The sequence below is a fragment of the Rhipicephalus sanguineus genome, chromosome 5, assembly GCF_013339695.2.
Source record: "Rhipicephalus sanguineus isolate Rsan-2018 chromosome 5, BIME_Rsan_1.4, whole genome shotgun sequence".
Lineage (NCBI taxonomy): Eukaryota > Metazoa > Arthropoda > Arachnida > Ixodida > Ixodidae > Rhipicephalus > Rhipicephalus sanguineus.
In genome coordinates, this window is record NC_051180.1 from 56,629,579 (window position 1) to 56,645,641 (window position 16,063).

The following is a 16,063-nucleotide window of genomic DNA, read 5'->3' on the forward strand; positions in this document are numbered from 1 at the left end:
CCAACGACCAATAAAAGATGAACCATAACGGCTTTCACCCGCAAGCCAACGTTTCAACAAGACTTCTCGAAACCGGCCCCCATGACGAGGCGCGCATTGTTTATTTTTTTTTTCAATTAATAACTTCGGTGGTCCGCATGAGACTCACCCGCTCTACATTGAAGCATCTAAACAGCGTAACATTATGCATCTCTTTAAGAGCACCTTCACTAACATTTTCATTAATATAGCACACAAGCTACCATCACTGAAGCACGTAATCTATCTCCCCGTCGGCTTTCTTCCAAATGCGTCTTTCTTTTGCGTAGCTACCTCCGACGACGCCTAACAACGCTTCTTTCGCGCTGTTACTAGCGCTTATGGCCGTAGTAAACACTGCCCTACGCTATCCTTCGCCATCAAGCCTCGCGGGACGGAGGAGGATCAGTTCCAGTTACAATCAGTTTCGACACCTATATTGCTGCCACCCTTCTTTTCTATACTTTGCTTGCCAGACGAGGCCACGCTTTGTCCCTGTTTGCATCCACGGTACTAAAACCTCCGTCCTTATAACCACGCCCGCATCCCGAATAGGAAAGTATGTCACTCACCGGTACTCCCTAAGCTAGAAGGTAAGCTACGCGTTCGTCAAGTTTGACCCTCGCTTGATTTTTGGTTCTTTCAGGCTACTTCGCGACGAACAAAGAGGAAAACTCGCCTGCGGTGATTGAGTTGGCGACGCGCACGAAGAGAGAATCGCGCAGAAAAAAAACTTCCGCCATGAGCCTTGGCACGCGTGTTCTTATGCCATGGGCGGTATACCCTTGGGTAAACAAAGGGTGCGGCCACCCGGGGATCGCCTTGCCAGCATTCCGCTTTCTTCCTTTACTTCCTATTTTAGATGCGAAGTATCTTAAGGTGGAGCTCAATCCGGTGGTGGTGTGCGGCGTGACCACCCTTACTGCGCATGCGCATACCCTCTCCGCACACCTCCTCTCCACTCCCCCTCACCACACCCCCTGTAATCTACCCTCTCCCATTTATCCTCTCGACTCACCCTCTCCCTTTCCGCTCTCCACTCACCCTCTCACCTTCCCCTCTCCACCTTCCCTCCCCCTCCCCTCTGCCATACCACTCTCCACTTCCCCTCTCCCCTCCCCCTTTCCACTCTTCCTCTGAAACGCGGGCTAGACATGCCGAAATTCTCTCCTGCGCAACGCCGCGATGAGCTCGAGCGCATGCGCGTCCCCTCCCCTTCTCTCTCCTCTCCTACGCTGCCCCCCTCTCGCCCGCCTGTCGAGCGCGTTCCTCGCTCGCCCTGTGAGAATTAACGGCCAGGCTAGATGGAAGATACGACGCGCGTAGAGTCGCTCTTCGCGTTCCACGACGCGAGCTTGGTAGCATGCCCAACGAACGCCAACGGAACGCGATCGTGCAAGTGCTCCAGCTTCGCATCGCCTCATGGTCCCCTTTATTTCTCTTAGCTTTTCTCTCGTCGTCGCGTGCTCGCGCACGCTGGAAATTGCGCGCGAAAAGAACCAAGACAAGAAAAGCATCAAGATGAGTGGTGGCGGAGCACTACTGTTGTTGAATTCTCGCGATGCGAGCTTCGAGGAGAGCCACGAACAGTATAGGCTCACTTTCGCGGTCTCACAGGAGTTTCTCTGCTTTGGCTAGTCTCGTTTTGCTTTTTTCTCGAGAAGACACGAAAAATGCTTTCGGTGCTCCATCTGAAAGAGCGGGATCGTGTGTGCGGAAAGTAATGAAAAATGGTAAATATAAAGACCAATAAGAAAAAAAAAAAGACACTCGCCCTTAAACGCATCGTGTTCTGGCCCAGCTTCCTCCTATTCATTTTGTTTTTTACCTTTAACCGGAGCTAGCGAAAACCAGTTAGGTTCTTCAGAAGACCTCAGACGCTGATGCAAGTAAAAAAAAAGTTCCGTGGAAATATGAGGTTGCATCATGGTCGGCAAAGAAAAAGTTCCTTTCTTCGGATTTCTTTTTCCAATACACAGGCGCCTCTGTCGAGCACCGTTTCGAGGAAACATCCATGCTATTTTAAGAAGATTGTTCAAGCGTAACGTGGGATTCACGGTAAAAAGCATCGGCTTGACTCGGTAATAGAATTCTTGAGAGACGTACGGCTGCTTATAGCTTCGTCGTGGATATTCTTGTTTATCCTTGCGAAATATGATCAAGGCTCGGGCGAACGTTTACTCACCTACATACGCATTCCTTGCCGTTACAGCTTGCTCGTGTTTGCCAAGCAGTTATTAAGGACTTTAAATTGATAAATCAAGCTTGTAGTCTCGATGCATTGAATTTCTTGAGCACTCCTGAATGTCCGCTTTGAGTGCTAGCTACGCTCTCATTAGCTCACAAATCAAGCGCCTTATCATTCTTTATCTGCTGCCAGGCATTTCTTACAGCCATATCGATAAACCTAATCCTCAGACAATTAATAAATTTGTGTACTTAAGAAAACATAACGACAACTCTGGTTTCTTTTATAGTGTTGTCAAACTAAACAAAAGCTATTATGTAGTTGTTCCTACATTTTAATCAATGCGAACGAGCGTTCTTCACTAAGGAAACGTGTCAAGAAACAATGCATATGAAGACTAGCAACGTCATAAAGATGTATTTGATTCAGCGTATGCTTTTGTAGGCTAATAGCCTATAATGCACAGGACGTCCTTGCTGGCTGTGTGAGAATGTATGGTTATGGCTTACTCTCCAAACATGGCTGTTTTGCATGTGTTACTAATGCAGTCATGAACACTAGCCCTAAAGAATCGAAGGCAATGCTAAGCCTTTATCAAATGTCAATATACCAACTTTCGCATAACGTAGGAAGATTTTGCTGGCAGAGTATCTTCCTATTGCTGAGACTTGCTATGCCTTCCCGGTAGCAGCAAGACGAAGTATAAAAATGAACAGCACTCGAAATAGAAAAGTGGAGCTGAGACTGAAGTCCGTGCGAAAGAGATCATCCTTGTGGAAGGTTGATTGCTTGTTTTTTTAAACAATTAAAAAAAAAGTGTTTTCTCGCTAACGTCTCCTTCAATCGCAGATAAATAATATACCCTCTACTATTTCACCGTATGAAACACCACAGAATGAAAAATGTTGCACTAAGGCTTTGACCTGGGACGCATCCTGGAACTTACAATTAATTCTCAGTCAGGTAGAACTCATTCCCTCTTCTCTCAACAAATGATGACATATACCCAAATCATTGCGACATATACCCAAGTCGGCTGTTGTTTGATTTCAGCATGGCGAGCTGCATAGTTACCATGGCTGCCGCGGGATGCCGCCACATGCCCGCGCGCTCGCTCGCCATTACGCTGAAAGTGAGCTGCGCGTTCGAAGAAAAAAATGAAAGTGCTCAAATTTATGACGCGTGCTGACGAAGGGACGCATCTTTCTGCCCCCTTGTCATACTCCTACCTGCGTAGCTTTCAGCGTGCTGGCTGGTATGAAAATAGAGAGAAATCGCTTAAAGCGTGCGGCAAATCCCTGTAACCTCGCTAGTACTTGAGGGATTCTAAAACGTTTTGCGGCAGTCGATCCGTGAGGCAATAAGTTCTTTTACTGAAGCCATTAGACGATAACTGGGAAAAGTGTTGAAGGGTCCCCTAATGTATATTGAAAAGTGATAACATTCCTGCGTTTCCTCTGTCCCCTGTCTTCCTCCCTTGCGTTAATATACTTTACTAATCTAGTGGCATGTCTCTGAATCTCGTTTTTATCATGTTTTCGCAGGCTGACCGAGTTCGAGAAGCAACTTGGACAGACTGCCGATCCGACAGGGAAGTCAGCATCGACTCTGCCGGGTTTCAAAAGCACGCTCACATACACACAACTGAACCGCAACTGAAAGCAGGCACCCGCCGCGCGCTTTAGCCACCCGTCGTATCGTTTCCTTAACAAAGTGAAGTTCACCGGTACTGCCAAAGTGAAGCGCTCAAAGCGAAATTGACGCCATCGACGATGACCACGTGGCGGCGGGCGTGGCGAAGGCGCGGCGCGGGGCGCCGGTGACGGCGGCGCGCGGTGCATGTCTTCCCTGTGCTTCGTGTGCCAGCTGCCCATCCTCAGCCACCAGACATGGGGCACCTGGCCACACCAGCCGGACAGCGACACCGAGCCGCAAGACGACGAGCCGCCGGAAGAGGACGAAGAGGAAGAGGACGAGGAAGACCGCGTGGCGCTGCTCGCCTCAACGGGAGACAACACTTCCTCAAAGTCGGACTCGGCGGCATGCCTCACATCGGTCTCCTCTTCCATCGCATCGGCGATCACCAGGAACTGCCGCTCACCCCAGGAGGCAAGGACACCCGGCGATGGTGCGCCCGCCGTAAGTGTAATCCATCTACCTATCTCTCTATATATCTTGGCTAATTTCTCTTATCTTTGTTTTTGGGGTAGCATCGTGCGACTCCAGAGCTCTGCCTTTGTGCAATGTAGTTCTGCCTCCACAGTCATGAGTGGAATCATATCTCTCATTCTTGTTGAGCGGCAAGTATAATTTAGTGCGTAAGTTGTTATGAGCTCACAACAACAGCCGGTTTTAAAGCGATAGCGTTAAATAGACTGTGTCGCAGAAATTCCGGTATCGGTGTCAGCGTCGTTGGTTGTCAGCGAAAAACCATCATTGTCCATGACCGAAAATTCGCCATGGATGCAAATAATAATAAAAAAATTCACCCACGATTACGATACTGCCTAATGCGAATTCTGAGAGCAGCTTCGTGTTGGGGCAAGGCCAACTGTGTCTGAAGTTTTGGCTTTCCGCAAGGTGTTGACTACGCCACAAATCATAATTTTTCTGAAGTAGGAAAGCAACCACTACGCCATTATTCGTGTTTCTGCGGATAAGCGAGGTACCCGCTACACATCTGTAAGGTGTTATGTGCACTTTGTTGATGCTGCATGTGGCTGATGACGACAAATAATTATGGCTGGGGACTTTGCAGAGGGTGGGAAGCATTAAACCGCACACTCATTGCGCAATTAGCATTGTTTGTGATGACTGGTTGTTATTCAGCTCTTCTGCCAAGGTAGAGTGTACTAGGACAGCGGAGTGCTCGGAACGGCCGCAGCACCATTGTAAAGAAAGTGAAGCCCAAACAGGGTCAATCCACCTGCGGCGCTGCGATCGTTAGTCTGCAATGTGTCATCTTTTAAGAGTTGCGCGGAGCTCCGCCAATGTGGTGCAGGGGTAGAATGCCCGCTTCCCATTCAAAAGGCCCGTGGTGCAGCTGTAGATGGTGGGTTTTACAGCGAAAGCTGTTATGAGATCACAACGAGGGCCGTTTTTCGCGCCGTAGTTGTCCGCCGCCGCCGCCGGTGTCCGTAACCACTATTGCTCGAAATAAGAAAAAAAAAACGAAATAAGAAAGAATTATCAGGACGGAACGAGGTTCGAACCTGGGCCTTCTGCGTGGGAGCCCAGTATCCTACCTCAAAGCCATGCCTGTGCTTGACACTACTTTGCAAAAAGACCCTATACAGGCTTCATGTCGGGAAGGAACCACATTAACATATGTAATGTAGCGTGGTAGAAGAGTAAAATAACAACCAAGTGTCACACAACGTGAATTCTGTAACCAGGCGTCACACAATGCGAATTGCGCAACGAGTGAGTTGTTGAATGCTTCCAACCCATTACAAAGGGCTCTGCAATAACTCTTCATCGTCATTAGCCACAGCATCAACAAAGTGCACATAATGCCTTACAGGTGTTTAGCAGGTACCACGGTTCTGCGCAGAATGACGCAAATTGCGTAGAGGCTGCTTCCTTACTTCACAAAAATTATCATTTATAGCGTAGTGGGTTCCTCGCAAGTGCACTTCTATTGGTTGCCAAGGAAGCCCACAAGGCTCCCATGGTCCATTTCCTCAGGGTCTCAATAAAGTTAATTCCCTCTCTCTATCTCCTTCTCACGTTAGCGTATGTTATAAAGCATGGTGGGAGAGTGAAATAACGACCGGGCGTCACACAATGCGAATTACGTAACTAGTAGGTCATTTAAGGCTTCCAACCCATTACAAAAGGCTCAGTCATAATTCTTCATCGTCATCAGCCCTCGAATCAAGAAACTGCACATAATGGGCAGATTTAGTTGAGCGTCCGCAACAACATACGGACGCAGCCTGCCATTGGAAATGGCTGGCAGGCTGCGTCCGTACGTTGTTGCGGACGCCCAACTAAATCTGTCTATTACCTTACAGATAACACCTCGCTTCTCCGCAGAATGCCGAGTAATATCGTGGTGGGTGCTTCCCAACTTCGCAAAAATTATGATTTGTGGCGTGGTGGGTACGTTGCTAGTGTAGTTGTATTAGTAGCCACAAGAGAGTTTATAACGGGCCCTAGAAATGCGCGCGCCGCTTTTCGAGCTTTCGCTGTGACTGTGCTGCGCTTTCCGCGGAGGCCTGGCGTTTACGAGGATTACGAGGATTTTTATTCTTGGTGTCACCTTTTATAGCTGTGTTGGTTTTTTTACTTTGTTTCTTAAAACTAGCTTCTCTTGCTACGTATTGCTACAAAAAGTAACGTAAAATGAGAAACCTTGTTCCGAGTCTCGTATTCGCAAAAATCTTCGAGGCCGTAATTTACATTCTTGTTCAATTCCGGGTGGTGGCACTGCAAATAACTGCGCTCACTGTAAAATTTCTTCTATTTTACTTGACATTTTGCGTTACTTTTTGAACCAACACGTCGCAACTGAAGCTAGTTTTAAGAAACAAAGGAAAACCATTACAGCTGTAAAAGGTAACTCTAAGAATAGGAACCCACCATCTACAGCTGCCATTCAAACCCGGGCCTTTTGAGTGGGAAGCGGGCATTCTACCCCTGAACCACTTCGGCGGAGCCGCGCGCCACTCTTAAACGACGACGACACGTTGCAGACTACCGATCACAGCGCCGCAAGCGGATTGACCCTGTTTGGGCTTCACCTTTAGAAGCTCGTTCCGAGCACTGCCCTGTTCTAGTACACTCTAACCAAGCAATATTACGTATGTTAACGCGATTCCTTGCCCGATATGACGCCGGTGTAGGGTCTTTTTGCAAACGTGTTTCAAGCAACAGCGTCGCACTGTAGTAGAACACTCGACTGCCATGCAGAGGGCCCGGGTTGAAATCCCATTCGATTCTGGGTATTTGTTTCTTATTTTATTTTTCAATGTCAATAGGGTACGCCACTGGCGGCGACAGCAACGGCGACGTCGCTAAACGCAGGAACGGGCGCCTAAGAGCTGCGTGCTAAAAATGATGTACACGATGTGGAGTGGAACACAGGCCTTCGACGTAGCAAGGAGGTGTTCTACCACAGAGCGACGAGAATTCATTGACCTCCCCTGAGAGTAACTTTTCATGCTTCACAAACATACGCGTCCTGTGTATAGGCGTCACAGTACGAGATTTAATATCGCAGTAAAACGTGGTACAAGCGTACATTGCCATCGGCCGTCACACCATGTGAATTGCATAAAGATTTGCTGGTTTAAAGCCGGCCGCTCATTACAAAAAGCACACACATTTCTGAGCGTATTCCCTGACGAACACGTAGTGGGTGCATCGCAACTTCGAAAAAGTATCCCGCGCGTAATTCCTGCTGGTTTAAAGCATGCCGCCTATTACAAAGGGCACACACATTAGTGTGTGCATTCTTTTAGACACACGCATAGTGGGTGCACTGTTATCATAAAAGTGCCGTTTAAGAGGGCGGCCACTTTACCTTTACTGTAGGATGTCGTGTGTGTATGTGTGTGTGCGTGTCTGCGTGTGTGCGTGTGTGTGTGCGTGCGTGCGTGTGTGTGTGTGTGTGTGTGTGTGTGTGTGTGTGTGTGTGTGTGTGTGTGTGTGTGTGTGTGTGTGTGCGTGCGTGTGTGTGTGCGTGCGCGTGCGTTTCCGACAAGTGAAACAGAGCACCACGAGGATGGGCCGGATATCGCTAGCGCGTTCAACTCTTAAATGCGAAGCTTAAGCGTCCCTCAGTTTTTGATGGCATAGTTGTCCGCCGCTGTAGTGGAGGGTGTCCGTCGTAGCAATCACGCAGCATGAAAAAAAAAGAAAAAGAAAGAACGAGAAACCATGGTTCGAGCGGGATTCAAACTCAGCCACTCAGCTTGGCAGTCGAGTATTCCAGGCTTGCCAGGTTTGGCTACTTTGCGCCAATTTGGCTACTTCCTTTAAGCCGGCGGCGGCATAAAAAGCCTTTGTACTTGGTTACGTTTTGACTACTTGTCGTTTACTCAATTTTTGCCAGATTATATATATCTGGTTACGTCGCACCCGATGTCGATCGAGTATGTAATGTCAAAACGTGGTGGCCATGGAGTGTTTCTAGCTTCGAAAAATTTAATTTCACACTTGCATGACACAAAACAGACTCGGTATACACGATTTTCACGCGGGCGCCGCCATGTTGCTTAACGGGCGCCCATCTCTCTAATCTGGCAACCCACTGGCTTGCGGAAATGCGCACACTCGCCTATGCATGGCCACGTGCAAATCGTCTTGCGCACACCAGCAAGCGCATTTTAAGCCGTTTGCACACACCAGAATATATGGCCGCGAGGAGTTACGGAGTCGCCCTCTATCGGACGCGCCTCGATTGCGTGCAAGGTAGGATACAGCCGGCGCGCTCCCCATAGGTTTTGCTGTCGGCGCTCTACAAAAAACACCTCGCGGAAGCCCTCTAGGGCATTTCTGTAAGTACTTTCGAAAGGAACTGTGTCCTTTATTGTCAACGTAATCATTTTCGTCGGACTGAATGCACAAGATTGTCTACAGCCGCTGTCTCTTTGCAGAAAACAGAGCACCCGCTTAAAGCGGTCACCGCGTTGGAGACCCCTGAAACTGGCCGCTTGCGTGAAAAGTAGACACTCGCTGAGTGCGAATTATGTGAAACATCTCGTGAGAGTAGCCTGCCTGTATAACCAAACGGAGCATAACAGGAAGAAGCCTCAAGCCAGCGATCGCACGGGTACGCGACAACTGACGGTGCCTCTGCATGTATGAGCGTCTGCATGTATGTTCGTACTGATGGTTTCGCTTTTGCTAGGAGCGCGTTTTGGCACCGCGCTGTGAACTTTAGGCCGCAAAATATGAGAATTTGTGAGTACGCAAACAACTACTATTGCGCGGACGTTATCAGAGCAGTTCAAAAACAATTTCGTTACAACTTCGGCTTCGATGCGCATGGCAACTTTGTGATGTGCCGTTCCGACGATTCAGTGTTTTTTTTTTTCGGTCTAAGTTCGTGTACGTTTCAATCATTTGACAAGTTGTCTCGCACTGCGTTTTGATCGGTGTTCTCAGTGGGCAAATGCCGCTGCTTCTGTTTCTTTATTCAGTGCATTCGTTTCGTTTGGTGCTCATAAAACGTGAGCAAATGCGACGCCTGTTTTAATGCTCCTTAATTATCGATCCCTTTGCATTCCAGTGAACTTGCCGCTCTCTGTCATCAAAAAATTGATAGACCAAAGCTTCACCACTTCGAGATTGCTGTTGGAAGGAGAAGCAGTCTACGAGACCGAGCATGTAGCATGCAACGCCAAGGAAAAGAAAGAAAATACAGTAACGTTCGCCGGACTTGTTCTGCAAACGTCGGCTGTGAACTAGGACCCATATGAACTTAATATAGCGGTGAATAAAATAGAAATTATTGCAGCAACCAGCAGCCGCAAAACAGGATAGTAATTACTTGGCGAGTACACCAGCAATTTTGGCAGCAGAGTTGTGTCTAACGGCAAGAGGGTGGCATCTTTCCCACCTAAATAAATGATGTTCCAAGAAAATACGTGGAGTTGGAGAGGCCCAACGTGAGTTTGAGAGTGGCACAAATGAATTTGGACTTTTTAGCACATTGTGTTTGCGTCAGGGGAACGCAAGCTCGACTGAAAAAATGTTATTGCCAACATAAATGCAAAACACAGCCGCAACATTTGACTCTCGCTAGTCCACCAGCAAACGTCGCGTAGCTTATGAAGGCGAAAGCCTTAGATGCCTCTTCAAACGGGAAGATTGACCGTCGGCTGCGTCAAGACGAGCGACGCAAAAAATAATTGTCACGTGATGACCTCACCATATGACGTCGTCATGACGTCACAGATCTCCTAAATTTGTAACTTCATTATGACATAACCATGACGTGACATAACGTGATGTCACATGAGGACGTATTCACACGACATGGTCCCTTTGCATTGCCTCCGTGATTAGGGGGCCGATCACGGAGGCAATGCACAACTTATGTAGCTTATGAAGGCGAAAGCCCTAGATGCCTCATCAAATGGGAAGATTGCCCGTCGGGGTCCCGCGTCGGCGGCGTCAACACGAGTGAAGCAAAAAATAATCGTCACGTGATGGTGTCACCAATGACGTCATCATGACGTCACAGATCACCAAAATATGTAGCGTCATTATGACGTCACATAAAGTGACGTCACATGATGACGTATTCACACGTCATGGTCGCTTTGCATTGCCTCCGTGATCGGTCACGGAGGCCGTGCAAAACCGCTTTAGGTGCACAACGCTTTTGGAGGGGGGCGCGGGAGAATCAGTACAACTACTGACAAGAGGGAGAAGATGGCTTTCGCCTTCTAGTCATCTTTAGCGAATGCATAAGGGACCGACCCTGTCCGTTTATTTAATTCAACGTATCTAAACAATGACGCGCATCTGCAGCCGATTTTGTGGACGCTGAGCACGGGGCCGACGATCAAGAGGTCGCACGGGAGGGTTCTGAGATGGCATCACACGTGGTAAAAGGTAGCGCCTTGTCCATCCTGTGGCAGATAAGCATCATTTGCAGGCGGGAAGTGCGCGCGAGCCATCGTCTCAGTGCGCGCTCTCTGCTACTCACCGAACATCGCAGGCCCGACGCAGTAACGAAAGGCTTCGTCGCGGAAGTGCTTGTTGCACACAAGACTCGTAGCCGATGGCTAATTGCCGGTTCTTAGCTTTAAAATCCATGCTTCACGCAGTTTCTTGTCCCGCGGTTACCGGTGCAGGCTGACACTGGGCTCCGTTGCGTAAGCTCGGCACTGCGGTACCGAGCGATAGAGCCCCATGTTCGTCGCCTTCGGAGGCAGCTACTCTATTACAATGGTTTCAATTGAGTAGGAAATGAGAGAAAACTTCCGAATTTGAACAGGCCGCAGCGCATGTGGGACTTGAATCTCGTTTTGAAAGCAGGCGGCAATTGCAGTGCACCACAAGCAGCCGACGCGGCCGCTGAGACCACGTGATCCTGCCAAGCACGTCACGTCGACGGTGGCGCCGGCGTTTCCAGTGGTGGGCCTCGAGGCCAATAGACCAGAACGCAGCGAATTCCATGCGTAGCGCCATACTGACATCGCGCGTCGCGCCAGTTATCGCGCCCGCGACGAAACAACATGCTCGGGCTACCACGCCAGCAGACGCTACACAGAGCAAACGTGAAACTCCCGAAACGCAGCCCGTCGGAGAGCGTGTTTCGCGTCTTTTCTAGCCTGGACACATTTGCTGATTTTATTGGAACATCAAGAACATCTTGCTAATGCAAGTCCACAATGTATACAGTACGTGCTGAGGGGGCTGCGGAAGCAACCTCGCCAGATACGTACGCTGTTACATTTGCAAAAAAAAAAAAAAACGTACTCGCTGTAGTACGCGTGAGTCGTAATTGCAGTGTAGCTTGCGAAAGATTGAAACGAAATTTTGGTTGCCGCATATTACAAGTTGCGCACAAAGTTTTGTGAAAACCCACTATTTTAAGCTCTTACAATAATGCGCCTTATTCAAAAACGCGTGCTGTCAGAGAGTATCACCAGCAGTATCGTTCATCGATCTCTTTTAGAAGATATCTGCGCGATTTTAATCCTTTAACGATGATGATTTACAAGCGAAAGTGTGCTACTCTTAGTTGAGCCGGTAATGAAACGGGCGGAATCCATCTGTCTCTTATTAAATGTGTACTGTGTAAGTATGCTAAAAATTTAGCTGCTTGAGCTAGCGCTACGCCTGAAACGTAAAGGACACTGGCGTGAGTACAATTTACTTACGTGCCAATATATGCATTATGCGCAGCTGGATGCCTCGTGTCCAAATAAATTTGTGGACATGAAACACTCAAATGAAAGCAATGAAAGCACGGAATTCTGGCCAGCTGTGGAGGAACACCATACCATTTACTACCGTTTGAAGAAGAAAGCTTGTAATCTTGAAGCTGAAGATAGCGCAGCGGCACTGGTCTCGTGGAGCGCCGTTATCGTCGCAGACAATGCTGTTTGTTTTGGCAGACAATGCTGCTTGCTGCGCCGCTTAGTAGAGTACAATCACTCCAGACGTCGTATAATGTGAACAGCGCAACCAGCGGCCGGTATAAACCTTCCCATTGATTACAAAGGGTTCATCCATAATTCTTGATCATCAACAGCCACGGCGTCAACGAAGTGGGCAGTTACCGAGGTGTGCGTATTGCCTTGGAGACGCGTAGTGGGTACCTCGCTACTTCGCAAAATGATGCTGATTACAACGGGTTCTATGAAGGGCTCATTGAATTAAGTAATCAACATTTCTTTCTTTCTTTTTGAAATGCACTGCTCATCGACCGATAATAAACCCTCTTTGGGATGTTAAACCCCGCATATTATTAATATTCTAATAAACACTCATTATTCAGCCGCTTTTATGGTCGCATTTTGTTGAAAGCATTTTGCGTTTTCCACGGTGCGGCAATATCTTAGGAACGCTTTATTTATTTATTTATTTATTTATTTATTTATTTATTTATTTATTTATTTATTTATTTATTTATTTATTTATTTATTTATTTAGGATACGCCGCCTAATGTGGTACCTCACTTCAGCTTCACTCGATAGTCAACGTGAATACCTGCATTGCCCTCCACTTACTGTGTCTCGGGACACGATAAGTAGGTGGCGTCAACGTATCCCCGAAAAGAAGCCTCAGTTTGTTTTTCGATGCTAGTTCCCGCTGTCCTAATATCTGGAGCACACTGTGGGTCAACAGCCATGTGCTAGAAAGTATGCTTCGTCGGGTTGATCAGATTGATAGTGCTGGCACCAGCAGTTACATGAGCCTCTGGTAGTTTCACGCGTACGTGTTGCAAGACATGAATAAACAGAGTTCTCTTAAGCTGCGACCTTACAATAAGAGAGCAAACGAGCATAAATAGCGTCACTATAATGTTTAGAGGACGATGAAAATGAAGTAGAAGCTTTGTCTCTACGTCGTGGAAATATATGGCGTGTCGTCAATATGGCACATTTGGTAAAGCAAACGGAGGAAATGCCCAATAAGAGCAACGACAAGACAGCTTCTATGAAAGCTGCCTGTTTTGAATGAATGAATGAATGAATGAATGAATGAATGAATGAATGAATGAATGAATGAATGAATGAATGAATGAATGAATGAATGAATGAACTTATTTAAAACTGGTCCTGAAGTTTCGTTCGGGCAAGCAGAGGTATATCGATTGATAAGGAGCATCACCATAGAAGCGTGACATCATCAGTGTTCCTGTGTCGTGAGCGTGCACATTTCCTCTTCGCCCCTACATTGTTGAAGGAACACTAAAGAGCAAAGCGATTTTTTTCATATTAGTAAAGTACTCTTACACGATACCAAAAACACCACGCTTGCGGCGAGAGGACGCTTAGTAAGCGAAAAAAACGCGCAAAAACAAAAAGTGGGAGGCGACGCCACCTTGAAGTTTCCGCACCATTAGCCGTGACGTCGCATGTTTTGACGGCGCCTGTTAGGAACTACGTAGTTCCTGATCGGTAAAAATGAAGTACAGTACGGTCCACTGTTAAAGGGAACACCCGAATGAGCAACTTTCATTTTGTTGGCCACCTAAGGGCTAGTGGAAGCGAAAAGATTGTTCGTGCACCTTAGTATTCTATCATAAGGGTTCGGAACTGTCACCACCAGTAGTGTTATGCAAATCTAAGTCACTATGCTTATGCAGGAGAGCGAAATCCGGACATACCCGAAACGCAAGTGTTCCCTTTAACAGTGGACCCGTCTGTACATTGTCGTCTGAGGGGGCCATAGACTTCACATATCAAGTTTGGGGTAATTTTGTTGAGCGAATGGCGCCAAAATACGATAAATACACATTGAAATCCGTGATGTCACGCGGGGAGACTTCGGGCGAAACTTAAAAATGAAACTTTACACTTGATTTTCTCCTCTATTAATAAACTTATGATGGTGAAATTAACGACATTAGGGTTCTCAGAGCACAATTTATCGATCTAAACCGATTCATTATTTCTCTTTAGTGTGCCTTCAACTTTCGGCCGTCTTTTTTCAATCCTCTTTTCTTCGACAATGCCTATTCAGAATAAGCTATGCGACAGTGTTATATAAATAAATGATCTCCGATTTCCTTGAAGGCAGCCAATAACAAAGAACAAAGCAAGATAAACAAATATTATCCCCGACTAAAAAAGACTTCAAATAGCTGATGCTATCGTAACAGAACAGCCGGCTGAGTAGAAACCGGATGGGCGTGTTTTCGCGTAGCGACCGAGCGAGTGGCACCAGATACACAAACGGCTCCGCTGGCTGCACGGGAAGCTATGTCGCAACACCCGCGGAGCCGTGCCAGACGCGCAGGCAATGCGCGCTGTATCTGACGAAAAGGAGAAACCGATCTCGCCACAAACGCTCCAGCGCACACAGAGGACGTGAATGCGTCATGTGCAGAGGACGTGGCTCCTCGACTAGCAACGGGGAATTCCCGCACACGCCGCTTCCCGCCGCCTCGAGGACAAGGCCTCATCGCGCGGAAAATTATCCGATGCGAAGGATACCACGTCAGTGCTCGTCTAGAATGCGGCAGAAGCGACGAGAGGCATCCGATCAAGGATCTTTGCGTTCGCCATGGCGAAAACAAGTTGCAGCAGAGCTTGAGGCCTTGCCGCTACTTACAGGGCCGATGCGAAGTGTGTTTTCAATCGAGGTCTCTGTTTAAATTTTGAACGACCTCTGGCGGATGGTGTTTCGGCTCTTCGACTATAAGAGAAGCCACTAGGGCGACATAACGTCGAGAAAGAAAACCCCTTAAACCACCGCAGAAGAAGAAGTGGTAAGAAAGAAACAAGGAAACGCCGACGACGCACTTAATGTATAAATATGTGCCAACATGTATTCCATGCATTCACACTGTATGTAAATCCGCTTTAGTGCCTGAAAGCGCTTTCCTCTTTCGTTTTTCTCCCCTTGATCGTAAGCGTGGGCGCTTGCGTGCGTGCGAGAGCTTTATGCAATTATTCTTCTCAAAGAATCACACCTTACAACGACGTATCGTGTGGTTAAGGAATGACAGTAAACCTCTCTTACTTTCTCCAATCTGCGTGTAAATGCACTTAGCGCTCTCCACTACACGGCTGCTAATTAACACCATTAATTTGGCGAACACGTAGGCGCCTCACAAATACAATTTTACGCGTATGCCTACAAATTCTAAAAGGTCCCACATGCCGCGCCAAAAGATGGCTCACCCTTGTAACAATTCTTATTGCAACGGAGCACGCTTTACAGGTGGCAAATAAGCTGATTTTGGGTCACGATGAGAATAACGGTCCCCACATGCCTATGAAAACGTGCTGCTTGAAAATAAAAAAGCGGTGCATGGTCGACGCCATCAGTATACAAAACAAGAATATCTTTGGCCGAAGCTCCCGAACACCTCCCTGCTTTGCAAAAGCTCGCCCCTAATTCTGCTTTGTTTTCTTCTCGCGCACTCATCCCAAACACGGGACCTACTTGTTTATTTTAAGCATGAAACGTTCGCATGTGAATAGGGGCCGTTAAGCGGAATATACCCTGATATCTGCGCAAACTGCTAGATCACTAGATCGCCGACTATACATGAGGAAGACAGAGATTACCGCCGCCTGTAAAGCGTGCTCTGTTGCAATAGCTCTGATAGTGTGGGTGAGCCACCGTCGCTACACAATGGCACCCTTCCCGATTTTGAAGGCATGTTTCATCGTATTGTGCTTACGATGCAACTGTTTACCTAACTAGCTCGTAAATTC

At 47.6% G+C, this 16,063-nt stretch overlaps 1 protein-coding gene across 3 annotated transcripts in view; it reads left to right on the forward strand.

Annotated features, from left to right (window-relative positions):
- Positions 1-3,833: 3,833 nt before the first annotated feature.
- The window catches only part of LOC119393659 (uncharacterized), a 160,609-nt gene continuing 148,379 nt past the window's right edge, over positions 3,834-16,063 (forward strand). For 2 of the 3 annotated variants that reach the window (XM_037660768.2, XM_037660769.2), the window contains exon 1: positions 3,835-4,345. In XM_037660768.2, coding sequence (XP_037516696.1) covers positions 4,046-4,345 — 300 coding nt within the window. In that variant the 5' untranslated portion in view covers positions 3,835-4,045. Of the gene's footprint in view, positions 4,346-16,063 lie in introns of all 3 variants that reach the window. The other variant, XM_037660770.2, reaches the window with a different exon arrangement.